General features: G+C 40.1%; 1 protein-coding gene across 2 annotated transcripts; it reads left to right on the top strand.

Annotated features, from left to right (window-relative positions):
- Positions 1 to 5692: 5692 nt before the first annotated feature.
- Positions 5693 to 20454, top strand: LOC148836530 (butyrophilin subfamily 1 member A1-like). Of its 2 annotated transcripts, none has more exons than XM_088914451.1 (10): positions 5693 to 5812; positions 6499 to 6573; positions 6990 to 7337; positions 9097 to 9366; positions 11286 to 11393; positions 11556 to 11582; positions 14902 to 14928; positions 16959 to 16991; positions 17117 to 17143; positions 18929 to 20454. In XM_088914451.1, exons 2-10 carry the CDS (start codon positions 6501 to 6503, stop codon positions 19420 to 19422), a joined length of 1407 nt encoding a protein of 468 aa, XP_088770577.1. In that variant the 5' UTR covers positions 5693 to 5812; positions 6499 to 6500; the 3' UTR covers positions 19423 to 20454. The 2 variants fall into 2 exon arrangements, with proteins under 2 accessions (XP_088770577.1, XP_088770576.1); XM_088914450.1 differs by having other exon boundaries at positions 5809 to 5882.
- The last annotated feature ends 314 nt before the right edge of the window (positions 20455 to 20768 follow it).

Raw genomic sequence — 20768 nt, 5'->3', positions numbered from 1 at the left:
TTGTGCTCTGGCAAGCAGTACTGCACTATACAGCTGTTTTCTAAAACAGTCTTGTTAATTTTTTCCATGAATTTTCAAAGAACACAACAAATGGATTTACAGTAAGTCTGTAGCAGTCAGTGTCTAAATAATCACTCCCTTCGAAAAGAGACAGACAAGGATAGACTTCAACACTGCTGAGATTTCAGCAGTCTTAAAAGAGATTCATCAAGTGTGTCAGCAGAGTGAAAGATAAGCTGCAAGTTTGAAAAGTGTTTCAAGACCATCATAAAACTGAAAGTTTTAAAACACGAGTTACCTCAATGGCATCAGTATCAGTGATACCACTGATATCAGTGAGAGATTAAATCCGTACCATCAGGGTAAATAACATTTAAATAACATCTAATCCTCAGAAGGGGGACAGGCTCTAGCACAGCTGATTTAGCAAGACAGAAAGAAGCTGGCACTAGAAGTATATTTGTTGGTCATTGCTAATCTGTTGAGTTATGTATAGTTTGTGATTTTAGGCTAAAAATTGCCATAGTGTTATTAATTGTCCTTATTGCTTGTATAAAGAATTCTAGCAAGGTAGTTCTATTTGGCTGTCTATTAAAACAGGTATTTCTTTCCTAATTCAGCTCACTTTCCATATTTTTACCAATACCAGCAGACTCCTTTTAGGAAAAAGTGTTTCACTAACAATTCTCCAGACTGCTTGTACCCATTTGAAGTAAGAGCTGTATTTTAGTAGCTAGGAATTAAAGTACCTAATTTCATCATTTAAGATTGGAAAAATACCATTTACATCCCTGTGATTTATTGGTGTTTAGCCACAATAAAAATACCCAATACTGGCTGAGTTTTAACCACATGCTACTGACACTTTCTATTGTGGAAACCTGTGATAGATATTCATTAACATGTTGACCATATCTTTATTATCTTCTGTAATTAACAGGGTGAGGTACTCTGAACTAACAGAGAGATGTTGTGAAGATCTGGCCTCTGGTCTTTGGTCAAAACTGTAGTCTGAGGGTGCTGGATATCAGATACAGTACAATAACTTGGGGGATGCAGGACTGATTCTGTTGTCTACAACTCTAATGAATGCAAATAGTAAAAACACTGAGGTATATGAACAGGCAAATTCTGTGTTTATAAATGAAGAAATGATATATTCTCCTTTAAGGTGGAACGAAAAACGTGAATAAGAAGCTGGCGACTAAGAAGCCAACTTCAACCTTGTGCTCACTGACCCGTGTTGAGCTACAGTTCCGCTGGAGATACAGCATACGTCACCCCCCTTCCCTGTGAATAGCAGGACCTCAGCGGTCAGGTGGAAGGGAGATTTCCCTTTGGCTCAAGTGGCTGGGTCCCTGTTGAGTGCCACTAGAGGTCCGGGTTCGAGTCCCCGACGGTGGGGGGCCGACCTGAAGCGGCAGCGGCTAGGGCGCCCACGTGAACCCGAGAGCGTTACAGGTATACCCCAGAAGTAAAAAAGTAGCGTGTAGGTAGCGACATTAAACAACGCGAATGATCAGGAAGTGTATGTAAATAGCCAAATTCTAATCAAAATAAAGTCCTTCAATCACTACAGTAGCATATGAGGGGTATAGCAACATTAAGCGAAGTGACAAGCAGATAAAACACCTCCTTTGTTATTTCTTCGTGGTTACTTGTAATTCCTTGAACAATCTGCCTATTTTTTAGGGTACTTTTTTGAATTGTAAATCAAAATGTTCATTAATTTTGCAGTACGTTTCTTCCATTTATACTGTTGTCAATTGTTATTCCCATAATTTTTTCTTAGATTGTTTTTTCTATTCAATGAAAAACGTTTTGCGATGCAAGCTTTTAAAGGGGCTGTATATGATATTTGTAATCAAATCAAATCCTTTAATACATAATAATACAATCAATTTTTTAACTATAACCAGGGACAAAAACCTATTTTTTGCACCATCAAAAGTGGTGAAACGTTCAATGTTAAAACGTACAATGTTCAGATGCTCAGCCCATAACAAATCACCCTTCTTTAGTAAGTTTTAAGCTATTCACAGGGAAGGGCGGCGACGTCACCGTGCTGGCAGCCGGCATGCACAACCTGTGATGTCGGCCGTATGTGTTACAGTATTCAAATATGAATAAATCTGAGCGTGAAAATAAACGATCATATCGAGAGGTTCTTAACTCAAGTGAAGCTGAGGAAGTCAAAACGGTGTCTGAACATGATGTGCACTTTCTTCTTGAAAAAGTTGCCTCAATTTCTGAAAAACTGCAGAAATTAGATCTGTTACAAAAATTAGTCATTGATGTTGTGGCGCCCTCGCCTGGCGTTGTGGCTGGAGAGCGCGGTGAAGGGCAGGACGGGAATGACAGCCAAGGCGGGGACTAGGGAGCCTCTGGAACGGCTGTACACGGTGTGAGGTTGCCCGGATAGTGTAAATAGTTATCCCCCAGCTTTGCACCCCTTTTATACCTGTGCCATTTACCACCCTATACCCACGTACTTGTACCCGAAATGACCCTTGTGTGTTGTACTCTGTTTTGTGGGGTCTTATTTCTTGTGTGGTTGCTGCTGAGCTGGACTCCCATGAGACTCAGAGAAGTGCCAGTTCCCCCAGCAGATGAGCGAACCCTTAAGCGCCTCCTGGGGGCAAGCAGCAGCTACCAAGAGCCGGATCGGCCCTTGGGCACCACCCGTGGCTGCAGCCCTTCTCAGGGCTACCCAGTGGTGGCCTGCCTGGTGGAGGAGGGACAGTCTCCTGCACCACCTGAGCTGAAGTGGTGTGAGGGGGACGTCGTAGCAGCAGGGACCAGCCGGCCATTCATGCACCAGCCGGTGCAGCTTAGCCACTATGACGAGGAGGTACCGTGGCAACAGTATGAGGCCCAGTTCCAGATGGCGGCCTGGGCGAACGGCTGGTCCCAGATGGAGATGGCAGGCCACCTCACCGCAGCTCTGGAAGGAAAGGCCTGCCACGCTTTCCTGGATGTCCCCGGAGACCAGCGCTACAGCTACGCAGCATTGGCATCGGCCCTCTGGAGGCATTTCAGCGGAAGAGGGAAGGAGCCCGGATTGCTGTGGGTGAAGCTGGCCCAACGCCGGTGCCTACTGGGAGAGCCCCTGGGGCCGGTCGCTGCAGATATGGCTTACCTAGCCCGCCAGGGCTGCCCCACCCTCCCAGAGGTGGTCCACCGGGACATAGGCATTCCTCAGGCCCCTGGCACCGACGGAGCTGCAGCACCACATGATGCTTGCTGCACTGGTCTCCTTGGACTGGGCTTTGGCTCCGGCTGTGCAGGCTTATGCCATGTTTGAGGAGACCAGCGGGCACAGCCGGAAGGGTGCTCCCTGCTGGGAGGCGAAGGCCGCATCGGAGGAATCGGGCGGGGAGCAGGAGATGACCAGTGTGGCGACATCAGCAGACTGGCGATGGCCGGTCACCTGCTACCTATGTGGGGAGAGGGGGCACTTTGCCTGGGAGTGCTGGGCGCCGGAGCCCCAAAGCCGCCAGAAGCCATTGGGAAATGGGAGTGGGGTAGCCTTGAATGACACTATTCCCGTTCCGGAGAGGCCAGAGGAGTGCTACACCTTGCCTGCCACCATGGGAAGGATTGAGCAAGACCGGTGTTTTTTCCTCCCCTGCCCCATCGAGGGGCGGCACTGCCAGGCCCTGGCTGACACCAGCTCAACCATCACCCTGCTCCGGCCCGGTGTCCTATTGGGCACCGAGACAGCCCAGCCCCCAGGATGGGAGACCACCAGCCTGCGCCTGAGAATGGTGACGGGAGAGTGCGCTGAGGTCCTCGGCAAGCGGGCGCTGACCATGCAGTTTGGGGCCGAGAGGGTGAAACACCCCTTTTACCTCACCCCAGTCCATGAGGACTGTATCCTGGGGTTGGACTGGTTGCAGCAGGTGGGTGGCTGCCTAGACTTGGGCCGGCGGGAGTTGGTGGGGCAGGGGGTGTCCGGGGCGCGTGGGCTGACCGGAGTGTGAAGCGGAGGCGACAGCAGCGGGCATCGCTGGGGCCGACCAGGGCCGCGAGTCTCGGGGCAGTTGGCGGGGTGGCCGCTGGGGGGAGTGCGGGGGCCAAGCGCAAGGAGGAGACAAGACGTGCTGTGGGGGAGCTGTTGCGGCATAGGACAATCTCTCACTTTATCAGAAGTTAAAGAACCAATTGCCTCCTCTTCTCACAATAAGTCACCTGGAACCGATGGGTATACAGCTGAGTTCTACCAGATACTGTACATGTATTCTTCTTAAACTTCAGGCAGATGCTGTTTTTCCCAAGGTACTGTATAACCATACATATAGCATGTAGACTCTCTGACACATAATTGTTGGGGTGGTAAAATCTTCCTGTGTAATTGTACAAGACTTTGTATCAGTTTTGAAAGACAACAAAAGTTTGTGAAGCACAAAAACAAAAAGGGCCATTTCTATGTTTTGCCAAGAGAGCCTTCTTGAATCAAAACCAGTCTTTATGTACAGCATATATCCAGAATGGTTTATAATAACCAATTCTATGTCTCTTGAAACAAAATGATGTATTAATTAAACAATAAGTAGGGTATGAAAAAGTACACAAATTCCTAGTTTCATGAGCTCAGTTAAGGTGAATATTTAGAATCAGCTGGATTCGGAAGGCTCCATCCTATAAGGATCGGAAACATTGTGAGTTTTGTGTTCATCATACAGGTGTGTGAAAACAAATCATACCACAATCTAAGGAAATCTCTGAGGATCTCAAAAAAGGTTATTCATGCTCACCAGTCTGAAAAACGTTGCAAAACCATTTATTTTATCAGGTTAACATTCAAATATGTGAAAATCCTAAGGGGTTAACAAACGTTTTCTTGGCACTGTGTGAAAAATGATCAGCTTACTTTACCACAGTAGTTGTTCTTTACCACATCGCATCTTATTAGTTTTTGCAGTAATTTAGTACTTTCCCTTTAACTTACTGTAGTAGTGAGAGACGTCAGGAGTGAATTTTGGGAAAGTGGGTGGTAACTAAAATGGTGTTTAGTGATCATGTGACTCACGCACTGCTTAGTTACTGTTTTGAGAGACGGGGTATAGATTTTTAAGGAGTGGAAACGGTTTAAAGATAATCCTAACCACTGAGTTGAAGGCTAAAAAAATTAAAGCACTACATCACAAAACGACTATATTAAGAATGAAATGCTTTCTAGATCTGTTTTTAATTTATTTTAAGATGGGGTGTTCGGAAATCGTATCAGAATGAAATAAGTTTCTTCAGATCTCTCCATCTTACTGTTACTGGTCCCGACATACCCACTTCCTTATTAATAACTTATGCCCAGAGATTTGATTGTTATCTCTTTCTCATTACCTGGAATGAATAAAGGTGTCTTCATACTGTATGTAGTTTTAATGAGGACACAGACAATTCAAAAACAGTCGTATTTCTTTCAGCGGCAATGAGTGGAGCTCAAACCAATAACACCTAAATTATCCAGTCTGTAAGTATCCTGTCATTTTCTGACCAGTTCACAGCACAGGGTAATGCAGGGTTAGGGGCTGTATTATGGAGTCAGACAGTACAGTTATTCCACCTGTATTACCTTTTAATATGTATCTGAAGGGTCTGACATCAGAGTTATGTTTTTTTTTCAGCAGGCAAACAGTGAAATTGATAGCTCCTCCTCTTGAAGGCGGTTCTTTCACTTTGTGTTTCCTGAATTTTAAAGGCGTTTCTTTTTCTCTCTGAACAACATCTCCAAATACAGGAAAGAAAAACATTTTTTTCTACAGTCTGGACTACAATTAATACTGTGAAAATCCTGTCAGTATAAAATCAGGTAGTGTGACTCCGCTTTCAGAGTTATTTCATGGATATACTGAACAAGGAGACAGGAAACACTGTATACAGTACGTCTTAAACTTGTGGGTGTAATTCATTGTAACATACAGTACAGTATAGCGATGCTTATCTTTCTTGTAGTATAGGGTTTACAGACAGAGTAGTTATTGTTTTTACCTGCTATGTACTGGTGTGACAGTGAGATCAGGACATATACAGCAGCATGTGAGTAAGCAGACAGATCACGACTGAAGCTGCTCTGTGCTGGACTGTCAGTGAGATTAGGTCTGATACAGTAGTGTGTGAGACAACAGCCATTGCAGAATTGAAGCTGCTGTGTACTGGACTGACAGTGAAATCAGGTATGATAAAGCAGTGTGTGAGAGAACAGTCATGTCAGGACTGAAGCTGCAGTGTGCTGAAGAGACAGTGAGATCAGGTCAGAACCAGCCATGTAAGAATGAAGAGCTCAGGTCAATATACCTGAGGCACTTTGGAACTGACAGCATGTCTACAGAACAATGGCTCAGCAGGGGAGACAACCGTAGCATATTGTCGCTTTGTCTTTGTAGTGCATGGGTCTCTGTTGTGAGCCAATAGGCAATTTAAGACATTGTACTCAAGAAAATTCAAATGCAAAGAAATACTCTTGGAATAATGACCAAGTGTGAATTTCTGTTTCAGAGATGAAGTCTGACCAATCAGACTGGCTCTCAACGATGCTTATATTTCTTCTCCAGTTGTCTGTCTCCAGATCAGGTACAGTGAGGATAGACTCCTAAATGTAATTAATCGTTTAATCTGGTAATCTGGATGATAATCCCTGCATGGATATTGAACTTTTTCTTTGCATTCCATATATTGTCTGTATCTGGGAGTGTAGCTCAACTCCAGCATCTTAAGCTCCATCTCAGAGTTGAGCTTTGTCACTTTACAAATCATATATATTGGATGTAGGAATGACTACTCAAGTCTTTTGACCTAAAAAATTGTGCAACATTGTTCTATTTTCTTACAAAAAAATTATAAAGAACAACGTTTTCTTTCGTTTAGTTACTGTCTGATGGACTTCTTTCCTTCTGCCTTACGGTTCAGCTTCTTTACTGCCTCTTTATACTTATACTTTATATCTGTGAAAACTCTGAAAAGTCAGATGTATGTTCTTTCTCTTTTAGAGAAATTTAATGTTGTTGGTCCAGCTGCTCCTGTTGTTGTATCTCCTGGTGAAGACACTGTTCTGCCCTGTTACCTCTCAGCAAACATCAGTGCGGAGCTCCTTGAGATCAGGTGGTTTAGAGAGAATTATGATGCTCCCGTGTGTTTTTACCAAAACCGCACATACAACAATGATGGACAGAGCCCACCCTACAAGGGCAGGGCTGAGCTGTTCCTGGATGAGCTCCCCAAAGGAAACGTGTCTCTAAAGCTGAGAGACGTGAGGCTCTCTGACAATGGGCAGTATAATTGTTTGGTGGAGTCCAAACAACATTATGAAGATGCTCTAATTGATCTGGCCATTAGAGGTAAGTGTTTTGTCACAAAGCAATTTCTTTATTTATACTGCTTTTCATAATTTTAGAAAACATGCTAAATGTGTTAATATCGATTTTCAGGTATTATGTATTGAAATGTTCTAAATGAAATTTATTGACCAAGACTGTGACACAGTTTCTAACTTTGGTTGTATATTGTTATATAGTTCATCAGGAGTTCCAAACTGGCCATGAGATTGCTAGCCAATAAAATAAAATGGCAAGCTGGTAGAAGAAGGGACTGCAATTGTAGACACAAAAGGCTTCTAATTACTGTAAATACCCACACTGTGTGTAATAATTGTGATTGCGATTAGTGATGAAGGCTGATTGTGCAAAACATTGGGGTTCAGTTAAGGTTTGTGTGGTATACAAAGAGTGTATGGGATTTTAAAAGCTTTTCTTTTGTAGTGAGATTCTAAAAAAAGATCTGAAATAAAACCTCCTGCCCTGCCCTGACCTTGACAGCCATTGTGTGTTTTTGTGTTCAGTGTCAGATGTGCCAGAAATATCTCTCCTGGGTTTATAAAGCACAGATGTCAGTTTAAACCTGTGTGCAATGTACAGTATACGGTATAATGACTGGTCAAATCAGAACTCAGTTTGTGACCAAGGAGAGAGCTGGAGCTCTGGGGCAATTACAAAAGCAGCACAATCACAAATTTCAGAAATGGTATTGATATGTTTCTTTATCTTATATACATATAATTTCTTATCAACAGTTGTTTAACCTTAGACCAGTATTGTAAGAATGGACATCTGCATGCACTCCTTTAGCATGCCCATGTGTTAGAGAAAATGTACAGTAGATAGCTCCAGTCCTGGAGTGCTAGGTCCCTGCAGATATTTAAAAAAATTCAATCACCACTTGATTAAGACCATGTAACAAGGTTCTGGTCCCTTGTTAGGGAATCTAGTCTGTGTCGATAGTTGACTGTAGTCTATATGTCTTCCGTGGAAGATGGAGGGTCAGCCTAGGGAATCTTTTTTTAAAAAGTAGAGTGTTTCCGAAGAAAAGCTGAAAAAAGATCTTTAATAGAAAAATAGATACATTTTTTAAGACGTAATACTGAGCCTTAGTGTGAAGGAGAGATCCGGCAATAGTATTAGTCGGCACTTTTAGGGAGCGCAAAAAAAGAAAGTTCAGGTACTGTAGGCTGCAAAGGAACAGGAAATGTTTATTCCATGTTGAAAGGAAAAGAAAAGAGACACAATGTTTTGGCTGTGGATCCTTCTTCTTTTATTTTCCTTTCAGCATGGAAGAAACCTTTTCCAGTTTCTTTGTTGGTAATTGTATTGGGGGCAGCATTCCCAGTCGGCTGTCAGGAGACTTACAGTAGAATAGAACATTATTTCTGGTCTTTGGGAGCCCCCAAGTGGCACTTAGCAGATTTCTGGGAGGAAAAGAAGTCCGTTGTTCCACAACCAGGAAAATGTCTGACTTATTTTCCACCTATTCAGTTAAGGAATTAATGTCTATGAAGTAATGAAAACCATGAACTAAAAATGAGGACATGGGATTGTTTACCCTTCTGGTAGAAACCTTTATTTTCTTAACTCTGTGCATCTCCAATAACTAACCTAAAGATATAAGATAATAACTAAAGAGCTGTACAACTCTTATTGAAAGCCTTATAAAAATCATTGTTGCATAGTAATTGTTTCTTTCTCTGTTTCAAACCCTCTGGATGAATGACAAGACTTTGTAACAAAATTGTAGAATTGTATCAATTTTTATAATTATTGGCAGCGGTTTCAGTGTCCCTGTACCACACTGGAGAAGAACAGACCTGGTTGCTGTGCACATCAGAGGGGTGGTTTTCTGAACCTGCAGTGATCTGGATAGACAGGGATGGAAAAGAGACGACATCACTGTCCAACACCACAGTGGAGAGAAACAGTCAGGGGCTCTTCAATGTCAGCAGCTACATCCCAGTCAGTCAGGATTCCCAAATCTTCTCCTGTCTGGTTAGAAGTGTTTCACCTGAATTAGACTGGGGATCTCAACTCCACATACCCAGTAAGTACTGACTATCCACTTGACAGTTTTCAAGGTTGAGTTTGTTTTAGCCATTAATACCACCTGTTTTTATAATCTATACTGAGCAGCAAAAGAAATGTATCACTTCTAAATGCAAATTCACAAAGATATAACAAAAATGTATTTTTTGCATCAGGTTTTTCTTTATATTAAATAGATATGACATAGTAAAATGAATTTATGCTGATGCACATTTGTGATCAACTGGGAGTGAAAGTCACAGGCTTACTACACTATGTTTGCGGCTTCCATTGGAAGCAATACAGCCTCAGCTTCAGCAGCTTGTGTTGCAGCTCAAGATGTTTCATACTGGTTCAGTTAAGGTTTGTTTTCTAAACAGTGGATGGGATTCAAATATAGTCTACCTGCCAAGCATGTACCTGTCCCCTGGTCTCTGATTCTATTCTATTGCCAAACATCATTCCAGACCCTTCCAAAATTTTTAATGTTAGTGACACGTGGGAAGTATGTGGCTCAGAGATCAGGCGATGTCGGGGATGAGACCTATGTCCTCAGGCATCCAGAAGCCTGGTGATAGGCAGGCCTCGTGACAACCAAACCCTAATACTGAACCCTGAGCACTGGAGGCACTGGGAATAAATAGAGGGAGGCAAAATAAGGCACACCTGGAGAACATAATCAGCAAAGACAGGCCTAATGACAGGAGTAATGTAGCACCCTCTAGGGGAGGGATGTTGACCATGACACCTAACCCAGTAACATAACAAGGAGAGTCTTTGCATCTTACCCCCCTTATTTAATGTGGGGAAACGCAGAATTGGGCTGAAGCCAGACCATTCCTTACTTTTTGTAACCCTAGTAAGATCTGTAGCTATCCTTGCTCTGTTAATTAGAACCTAAACTAAACAGCTAATCCTGTTTTGCCAGGCACATTTCTTGAACATGCAAAACTACTCTCACTAACAAAGCAGTAGTGGGTTTGTCCTTTTTATTAATGTCTACCCACATAACTGAACCTTTGACTGTCTATACTCTCACCACAAGACACCAGAACAAACAACCTCTGTTGTGCGTTGAACTCTTTTAAAGAGAGTTATAGACATCTGGAGACAATTTCTCTATTAACTTTGTGTAAAATACCAAACCTTTTTAAGCTTTCTTCTTTGTCTCATGTGTGTTTCTACATTTCCCCAAGTTCCTCATTGTTGTATTTTCATTCTCACAAGTGATTGCCCTTTATTTGGAAATGTTGTGTGGGCAGCAAATAACAGCTATAAAAGCTGAAGGGCTTCACACTGATGGTGGATGGTTTCCCATTCAGATGTCAACCATAGTTCGTTTTTATTTGTAGATAGGCTTGTGTCAGTCATGACTGTTGTTAATCTGTTACACTTCCAGCAGAATGATTTCTACAATGTATATTATACTGCACTTCCCTATTTTTTAAAGTTCTAGACAATCTGATCTTAATCAGATATTAAACATTTAATCAGATGTACTAATGAGGAAATGATACAGCGTACTTCAAGTGTTTAAAAAAATACAACTGTGAAAACACTTGCCACTTTTGCCAGAATCAAAATAATTATTCTTCATTGTCTAACTTTGCACAGGAATATATAGGGTGTTTGGAAACTTCTAGTAGATCTTTGTACAGTAGATGGCCAGTGGCTTTATCTGTGATAGTGATAGTTTTTGTGGCAAATGACAAAATCACATCAGTTCAAATCCAGTGGTACCTTAAGGGTAAGTGGCACAATATATACTAATATGACAGTGTTGTTGCAAGTCTGTCCTGACTCTAGGGTGTTGAATCAGGATACCCAAACAATAAAACTGTATGTATATTATGTTAAAATTTGAACAGGAATTATATTTTAAATTTAACAGGAGTCTTTCAACCCCTGCGTGTTACTATTCCCTGTGCTGTTTTCTAGGAGACTTTTTAACTGAACCCTCTGGATGGATGGTGGCTCTCTTCTTAACAGCAACTGTTATTGCAGCAGCATCAGCACTTCTGGTCTTCCACTGGAGGCGAATGGACAGTATGTACAGTAGTCATTGTATATGTGTTAGAGCAGGAGCCTGTATCAGTGTTATTGAATCTACTGTCTGTTTCATACTGACACTGGAAATCTGAATACTATTATATTAGTGTGACTGAGCTGTATGAGTGTTACTGACTCCACTGTCTGTCTTTCTTACAGAGGAAGAGACACTGTGTATAATGAAAGGTAAGTAACTCAATAAAGATGGTGTTTAGAATTGTTTCTCTGCAGTAGTATCTCAGCTCATTTATATTTAAACTTTTTTCACATGATATTAATGAATGAATAATGAATATTTGTCTCTAAAAGATGCAGATAAAATTATTTTTATCAGGGATATGAGTTTATCTTTATATTAACAATTTTAAAAAATATATTGTACTTTTTTAGGTAAATCGCCCTTTTAATGTACTATGTTCCTAAAATGGTACAGTTTAACTATTAATCCAGTGCTAATTATTAGAACTTATTAGAACTTTAAAGTGGCAAATGATTCACTGAATCTGTAAGTAATTAATTGTTATTTAAGTGCCAAGCTCCAGATAAATAAAGAGTCACACACACCATCAGCAAGCCAAGAACAATGACATTGAGAAGTTTGTTTGCCTGGATATATTGAGGGAACAATAATAAGAAATAAAGGTAATATAAAAGGAATGCAAAGCAAAACAAGAATTAACTCACCGGTAATAAGGACAAGCCTATACAAGTGCTGAAGAGCACAAATCTAAAAAAAGTGAATGATCTATTGCAACCATTTACTGTAACTGGGTGTGTCTATAATACTACAAAAGGAATTTGAGAACCTCTTCAAGAATGATAAGATGTTTTTTTCTTGTCTTTAACATGGCATACAACAGTTTGTGCTAGAAAAGACAGACCGATCTTTTTGAGGTGTTATTATTAAAATATTTCCCAGATCAGCTAATGGTCCACAGCAGCAAAGTTAAACCATGTTGTACCAAGCAGCACCAGTGTTTCAAGATTAATTTAAAAGACGGGGACACATTAAGGGGAATAATGTACTGTACTTTCAAAGACAGGGCTGCTACCACAGTACGTACTGTAAGGCACAACCAGTAACTTATATCATTTGATAAGAAGTTGAAGCAGAGCTGGAGTAGTTGGAGAAAGCAAAATTTCTGATCAATGTTTATTGGAGTCCATAGGAAACCCCGATTATCCCTCTGTTCAAATAGAATAGAGATGTAAGGTAAATTCAAAGTCACAAACAGTCCATTTATGCAGGCAGAGCACAACCCACTGCAACAAATTGAAGACATTGTTGTCAACATGTTAGAAAGAAAGTTATTATTTCACCACAGCTGGCCTGGCAGAAGTTTATGTACAAATGAAAATAGATGAAAAATTCATGATGTTTCTGATAATTCATGCTCTGTATCAGGTTGGTGTTTGCATTGGCTGCAGCTCTTGCCATCCTGCAGTAACCTGTGGGCCAGGTCTTGCAAGAAGTCTCTTACTAAGGTGACAGCAATGATGCTGAGCACCTCCAGAACATTTTACAGAGGCTTCAACAATGTGGGCTCAAGCTTCTTGGAACTGCACAGATACAGTATCACAATAAGATTCAAGCTGTCATGAAGACCCTCAGCCCGTCTGATGCATCTCAGTTGGGATCTTTCCTGCGATTTGTAAATTAGTACAACAGATTTTTTACAGATCTTATGACAGTACTTTTTTTCATCTATAACATCTACTTCTGTTAAGGCTGAACGCCGTAGAATAAGCAGGACCCTATGCAGCGTGTGTTGGTTTTCTGGAAGGCAGACAAATCCGAAAAGTTCAGTCCGAAAAGAATGAAATCCAAAGGTCAAAGAACTTGGTCAAAAATCCGGAAGAGATGTTCAGGAGAAATGCGCGGAAGGAGTTTGCCGACAGGCAACGAGCTCTCAAGAGAGAGGGACTGCAATACCGAGCGTGGAAACGTGGGACATGAGGGTTTAAACAGTGAAGGAGACAGGTGTGATAGGTTGACAAGGTGATGAGGTTAGTGGCAGGTGCCATGCATGGTCGTAACAACTTCTACATGGCTGTGGACTGAAGAGTATAGGCATGAAGTAAAGAAAATGGTCACATCTAAATCTCACCCACTAAGATCCATCCATAGTGGTCAAATTTGACTGTGATACCTAGTTGAAGAACCTAAAATAAAAATGATGCTAGATGCCGATAAGAATTGATAAGGTGAGAAGGGTTTGAGCATTCACAATACAGCATCACTTTCTTTAAGCTTCTCCATATTCATACTATGAACTAAGAACCAAAGACATGTTATTTAGTTATTAAGCTCTTTCACTGAGCTCAAGAAAAATGCCCAGATAGAGAAGTCTTAAAATTAGTTTAGGGTGTAAAAATCTATAATCAGAAGTGGATGAGTTTAGGGTTTGACCTCATGCTTAACGTTTGTTGTAAGCTCTACTTTTGGCTAAAATTTCACACTAGTGATGTTCACTAGCCATTAGCCAGTGAACATATTTCGTCCACAGAAAGACATCCCTATTATTGAGACAGTGTGTATTCAAAACAAGACCATTAGGGGGCTACAGCTATGATATTAGTGCAAGCAAACTTTCAGGTATGTGAATGTAGATAGATTGTCTATCTAGCCAGAGCCTTTTATTACATTGCTGTGGATACTGATCTCTTGGACACCTTTTCACTCACAAAATGAAAATTCCTCCTGTTAGTGCTGGGATTATACAAAAAATTAAATTCAGAGAGATATCAGCTCAACTGTATAATGCCTCTCATTATTAGTACCAAAATCAACTTGCGTAGAGGGGTGAGGTTTATTGTAGTTGCTAAACTATAATCAAAAGTGCTGGTAGAAATTCATATTGGACATCCAAATGAAGGCCTGTTAGATCATTTGGCACAGAATCCATGTCAGGTTTTTCATTCCTTCCAAAGGGACAACGTTCTTGGTGATGCTTAATGCTTTTTCCAAATGTTTGAAGTGTTTGTCATGCATTTCACCATCTCCCTCATACAGTACAATAAAAGTGCTACATGCTCCTTTTACAGTATATTAAAGGACCACATTTTTTTCATCTGGCATGTTCACAATGCTTTGGCAGAAAAATAGCATGTGACACATAATATCTATACTACAGTATATTATCCATCTACAAAGGAATTGTCTTAGTGGTTTGTTAAACTCTTAAACATTCACTTCAGGCCTGGAATAATAAGGGACTAAGTAATAAGTAATAATATGTGAGTAGATTAGTGAATCAGATGCTTTATATCTTTGCTTGTTTATTGCAATGCAAAATCATATACAACAAATTAGGCTATTATTTTATTTTATGCCTTAGTCATATTTTATTATCCCAATTAGATTAGTTAACAAATCTTTGTTAGACATGAGACAGACTATCAGGAAACTTCTCAGAAGTGTAATTAGAAGTGGATTTATTAATATTGTTATACAGTATAAGAACTGGATTGCCTAATACATGTTGTTATGATATAATCTTTACAGCCATTTCTGTACTTCGGAGAGAATTGGGTAAGTGTCCTATTTTATTATGATGTCCTTCATTATAAAGACTTACCTGTAGGAACTTCATTATGATGTTATGTCTTAGACTGAAGTTTAGTGAGTAACTATATTAACTATATTGGAATAGGTGGTGCTGCAGTATACTTTATGATATACCGGTGACCTGTACTAAACTGTCCTGTGTGAATTTCACTGTAATCAATCAAGTCATTAAACTATACCCTACTGTACTCTAGTCATAGTCCTGAACTGACATTATTTGCTTTGCTTTACTGCAATGCAATGAATTATTGTAACTTGAACTGATCTGTCCTTCAGTGGACATTACTGTAGTATAATGTAATCCAGTACTGTGTAAGTGTACTGTTAAGATAATTAACAGGCACAGCTGTAACAAATGTAGTATACAAGACACATTTAAATATGCAGCATAATCATCTTTTAACATTCTACCACAATGCAAACTCCAATGTATTATTAATTAATTAATAAAGGTTAAGTCTAGTCAGTACTAGGATGGGAGATCTGTGAGGAACACCAGGTTACTGCTAAAAGTGTTGTTGGTTGACCACTTGGCATTACTGTTCTGGACAAGAATTTCAAAATCAATGCCATAGTATTTTGAGTAGGAACATTGAATGTGCTTTAGGAGGGGCACCACTTAAGATTAAAAATTAAACCAAGATCCTGACTACTTGATTATTAAAGATCCACTGGGACTGTCCTTCAGAGCAGGGTTGTTAAACCAAGTTTACCTGGATATCTCCTACTTTGGGCTTGTTCAATTTGGTCTTCCTAAGTTTCCTGCTTAATTAAATGATGACTCAATCCCTCTGTGTATCACTCTTTGGCCCCTATCTGTATGGATACGTTCTTTCCTCCTGAATTGCCATAAAGTCACAATTGGTATTTGTAGTCTAAATCCATGTGCTTCAATTCATAATGCCATTTGATGTTTTCAGTTTAATAACAGGCACAGTCACAATGAGAAATACATAAATAATCACATCAGGAGTGACTGACTTAGTTACTGGTTAATTGGTGAAGAGCTAAGTGATTCACATTCTTATGTGCATATCATTTGACTTCTGTTTGGCATTTAAAGGGCTAATGGTACTTTGAGATTGTTAATGCTATTGTAAGAACATGAAAAGGTCTGTAATTAACCCTCCTGGAATCATTTCTTCTTTTCACATTTCTCTATTTTGAGTTTTTGTGCATACACAGAAACCTCCCGGATTGAGGGTAGGATTTTTTCACAAATTGGTACTGAAAACTGGGAGCATCTTAGTTCTGAAAAATGCAAAACTGCTACTTTAATTTTTTTCTTTTCTATAATTTTTAACTACATGATGGCTTTATCCCGATACTACAGACAGCTGATTTCAGTAGACCTGAGCTATCTCTATAAAAGATGTGGTGAGGTCCAAGCTTCTAAAATGGGCAGTAGGCTAAGAAGGACTGGCAGTGTCTCCAAAGTATAGACTGGACAAACAATGATTGCTACCCTTTACTTGATTAATTCTCTGCCTTTCTTAGGTCTCAAAGGGACTGGTTACCTTGGATATGTATAAAAAAGAAATCATAGAAATTGTTTATCTGGTGTATTTGATACCTACCCTTTCATGTCATGAGTTCTTTGAACATTTGCTTTGTTTGTTGGTTAATTTTTTTCTCAGTGGAGTTTGGGTCAGGCTGCCATTCATTAAAAGCCTTGCACTTGTGATCCCAAGTAAGGCGTTGTGAGGAGATGACATTAAAATAGAAACTTCTTCCTGGCAATGGGTTAATTCCAGAGTCTACCATCTCTTTCAAATCTGTTGTAATCTTTAAGAGAATAAGTCTGTCTCCCCTCAATATTCCCCAAAGAGTTTAGACAAAATTAGCTTAGCAATGTTTCTTAGTTTCAGTGAGAGTAGGCTCTTATGTGGTAATCGCATAACTATCTTTGTTCCCTGATAATATGACAAAAGAGTTATATAGGGTATGTATAGTAACTTAATGCTTAAATTCCATCTAATGTCACATTTTTACAGATACTGTGATGTGTGCTCCTATCCCTAAATCAGGTACTGTATGTAAACTCTGTACCATATCTGAAGTCCTGTACTAGAATTATTACTGGACATTCTATGCCCATTGTGGAGTCCATTGTGTGGCTGTAATTAACAGTATCTGTATCTCTGTGTTCCAGAATGGCAGTACCTGCGCAGTGCTGCAGGTATGACTGTTTCATGTTGAAGACAAAGACCCACTTAATACTCTGTTATTGTTATGCACAGGAGCTCCTTTAAACCAATTTCTGAGGTTATAGATAAGAGTCAGAGTCTCTTTAGTGTATGATTCAAATCAGTTTGTTACTCCTGGTGTGAAAACTGCTCTAGTTGTAGGTCACTCCCATGATGGTCTAAAATCCCACACTGAAACTCCCTGGGAAATATTAAATATTAATCATGGCTTTGAAGTTTCTGATTTCTGTGTTTTTTAATGGTCAGTAGGGAGTTCCCACACAGACGTGCAGACAGTTTTAACCAAAGGACATGTGCTATGATCTCTCCTAACACCTTCTTCAGGAACTATAGGCTGAATGTGACAGAGTTAGGGACCCTGGATTTGGAAATAACTCTCAACTAACAGTAGGAATGAGGAGTGGAGCGTTTTTACCTGGTGAGGTCTAGAGAGACTGAGGTGGGATAGACAGAATATTGTCTTAAAACTGGCTAAGACATACTTGTTTTTTTTAAATACACATTAATGGACATGCTTTACCAATGCTACCCAGTAATGGAGAGTAAAAATATACACTGTATTTAAACAGATCTATTTTTGACTTAATCACAACAGCAGTTTAGTAGAAATGCTTTTATTATAAAGCTAGATACTAATATTAACAAGAACAATAAACAGAATAAGACTTCTGCAAACTTCTGGTTAAACAATACAGTTTATTATTGTATAATAAGATTTGCACTACTGTTTTTTAATTAGCCTATTGTAAACACAAGGAATGTGAAACAACAGAACACTATTTGAAGCAAAATAAACAACTGACCATAACAAAGTGCCAGTTTTCCAAACTCATTGAACCAGTGGTTGAAGTCAAACCCATATACTGTATATATGCAGTACAATGACTGGTCTAATTATACAGTATAAAGCAGAATGAAGGCTAATTTAAATAAACTTTCTCTAATAATAAAATTCTTATTAAGTACACTAGTGGCAATCTGTTACATATCCACTTTACGTTCACAATCTCTTAAACTCATAGCTGGTCAGTTATATCAATGATATCAATTATAGTTAAAATAAGACCATTGTTAATACTATGAAGTCAGTCAGTGTCTCAGTGTTTTGTTTTAATTTGAACAACTCAGATATGTCAAGGTCAGTTCCTCTTCATGGGGCAGGGGTAATAACTTTGGGGCCTTTGGGGTAAGAACTCTGGCATTAGTCTCTTCAGCCCAATTAGTGTTCTCACATGGTCTTGGACATTAAGTGACACAGGGGCGTGTTTAATTAAGAATGACATTGGCGGGTAAATATTATTTAATTCTTACTGCATGGTGAGTGTGACATAGGAGTCCTCTTTCTATGACAATATACTGTATAGGGTATTTTGTGTTTCCACACTACTGATAATAACTAGAATAACTATAACTATAAAAGATTCCTCTGTTGAATAAGTCAATGATTGATACAGTGTCCAGTTCTACAATGGACATGTGAGAAATATCAGTGGTTGTTAGCTTCAGGGAGTGTCCCTGATGTCCCTGATGTCCCTAACTCAATAACTCAATAAATGTCCTCTGCTTCACCGACACCTTTACTTTTATATTACGCTAATAATTGAATTGGACTATACATTTATAGGTCTTATAGAAAAAAATAAGCATATTACAAAGACAAAATTTGACTATTCTTTTCATATAATAAAATAATCCGGTTTGTTTTCAAGAAAGAGTGTTTCTCTGTCCTCCTGATATTTCTTGTTTTATTCCCACAGCTGATGTGACTCTGGACCCTGATACAGCTCACTATGAGCTCACCCTGTCTGAGGATAGGAAGAGAGTGAGATGGGAAGAGAAACAGGATGTCCCTGACAAAGCGAAGAGATTAGGTTCTGGACCATGTGTCCTGAGCAGGGAGGGCTTCACTTCAGGGAGACACTACTGGGAAGTGGAGGTGACTGACCTGTGGAGAATAGGGGTGACCAGAGAGTCTGCAGAGAGAAAAGGGAGATTCAGCTTCTCTCCCCAGTGTGGTTACTGGGTGCTGGAATGTAACTCTTCTCATCTGAGAAATCAGCCAAGGATGGTGGGTGTGTGTGTGGATATTGATGAGCGAAATGTCTCCTTTTACACAGTGGAGTCTAGGACACATATCTACAAATTCACTGACATGGTATTCAATCAGGGGGAGAAGATCTATCCAGTCTTCTGGACCTGGGATGAGAAGAAAGAACTTGTGCTTCTGCCTCTTGTTAGCTGTGGAGATTGAAAATTTGATCAGTTCATGAAGTTTTCTCATGACACTTTCAGCCTTAATATTAATGTTTTTTATTACTAACACAGTTTTTTTTATTGTTTCATTTAGTGTCTGTGTGGAGGAGACAGGATGGTCTCCAGACAGGATGGTGTCTTTCTTGTGTCAAGAACTATATTTCTCTGACTGCTCACTGTGGATTACTTATAATTTAATATGTCTGGCAGTGACATGAGGTCATGTACTGCGCTTTTGGATCTGTTGTGTTTCCTTAACACTACACCAGCATGAGTGAATTTTTTTTCTGATGCAGGCAGGATGTGGTAATTTTGGGATTTGATTGGTCATTTTATAGAAGGATATTTGTTTAATCCCTAATCCTTACAACTTTGTTTCTTCTGCTGCTTCTCCATGCTGGCAGTGGGAGCATAGTTTTCTCTGGCCAGCTAGATCTGCCTTTGTTGTCCTTTTCCTATGGATGGGCTGTGGTCACTGAGCCACTGTCTTCTCTGAGCAGCCAGGTCTGGTTTCAGACAGTGTCTTTGGCTGGGATGTGGTCTTTGTACCCCTGCCCCCTTTTGACAGCCAGATCTGCCTGTGTTAGCCAGTGTCTTTGGCCAGGCTGTGATCACCAAGCCCCTGTCCTTTCTGGCAACTAGTTCTGTCTGTGTTGCCCACTGTTTAAGGCCAAGCGGTGGACATTGAACCTATCCTTTCTGGCCAGCCAGGTCTACCTGTCTTGCTCAGTGTCTTTGGACAGACTATAGTCAGACTGTAGTCACTGAGCTTCTACTGCTTTAAGGTCTGTTTATTCTTGTTGCTTTTCATGTTTGGCTTGCGTTGTGATTTGATTGACGCTAGATCTGCTGCTAGTCTGCAACTTTAAAGAACAGGATGAAAACCACCCAATCCTGAAACAAACCAACTGTCATATACTACATGAAGCCATGCTGTATCAAAGAGTTAGAAACCCCAATAATTGGTCTGTCCCGCTGAGCAAACCCAATGCTGTGTGTATTGAGCTCAATAAAGACTGAATTTGCACAAGGTTTTTTCATGATTTTCCTTTGAAGAATTTCCCACAACAATTTGGCATTACGAGGAGGGTATGTACATTACATTCATGTTATAACCCAATTAAGGAGCCACAGGGGAAAGACCAGAGTAGTAGGAAAAATAAAAGAACTTTTTAAGCGAAAAAAGTGGGGACCAAGACAAAATTCAATTTCTCTGAGCTTTGGTTTTGAACCAAGGACAAGACAAGATTCTCTGAGCTGGGGCAGGTAATTAACCCAGGGTGCTTTTCCCCTGGGGTGAGTCAAAGTCCCTAAACAGAACAAGGCTAAGCAAGGGTAAAGTCC

This window comes from Atractosteus spatula, chromosome 4 (assembly GCF_055471065.1).
Source record: "Atractosteus spatula isolate fAtrSpa1 chromosome 4, fAtrSpa1.hap1, whole genome shotgun sequence".
Classification (NCBI taxonomy): Eukaryota; Metazoa; Chordata; class Actinopteri; order Semionotiformes; family Lepisosteidae; genus Atractosteus; species Atractosteus spatula.
This window is presented reverse-complemented; position numbering and strand designations above follow the sequence as displayed.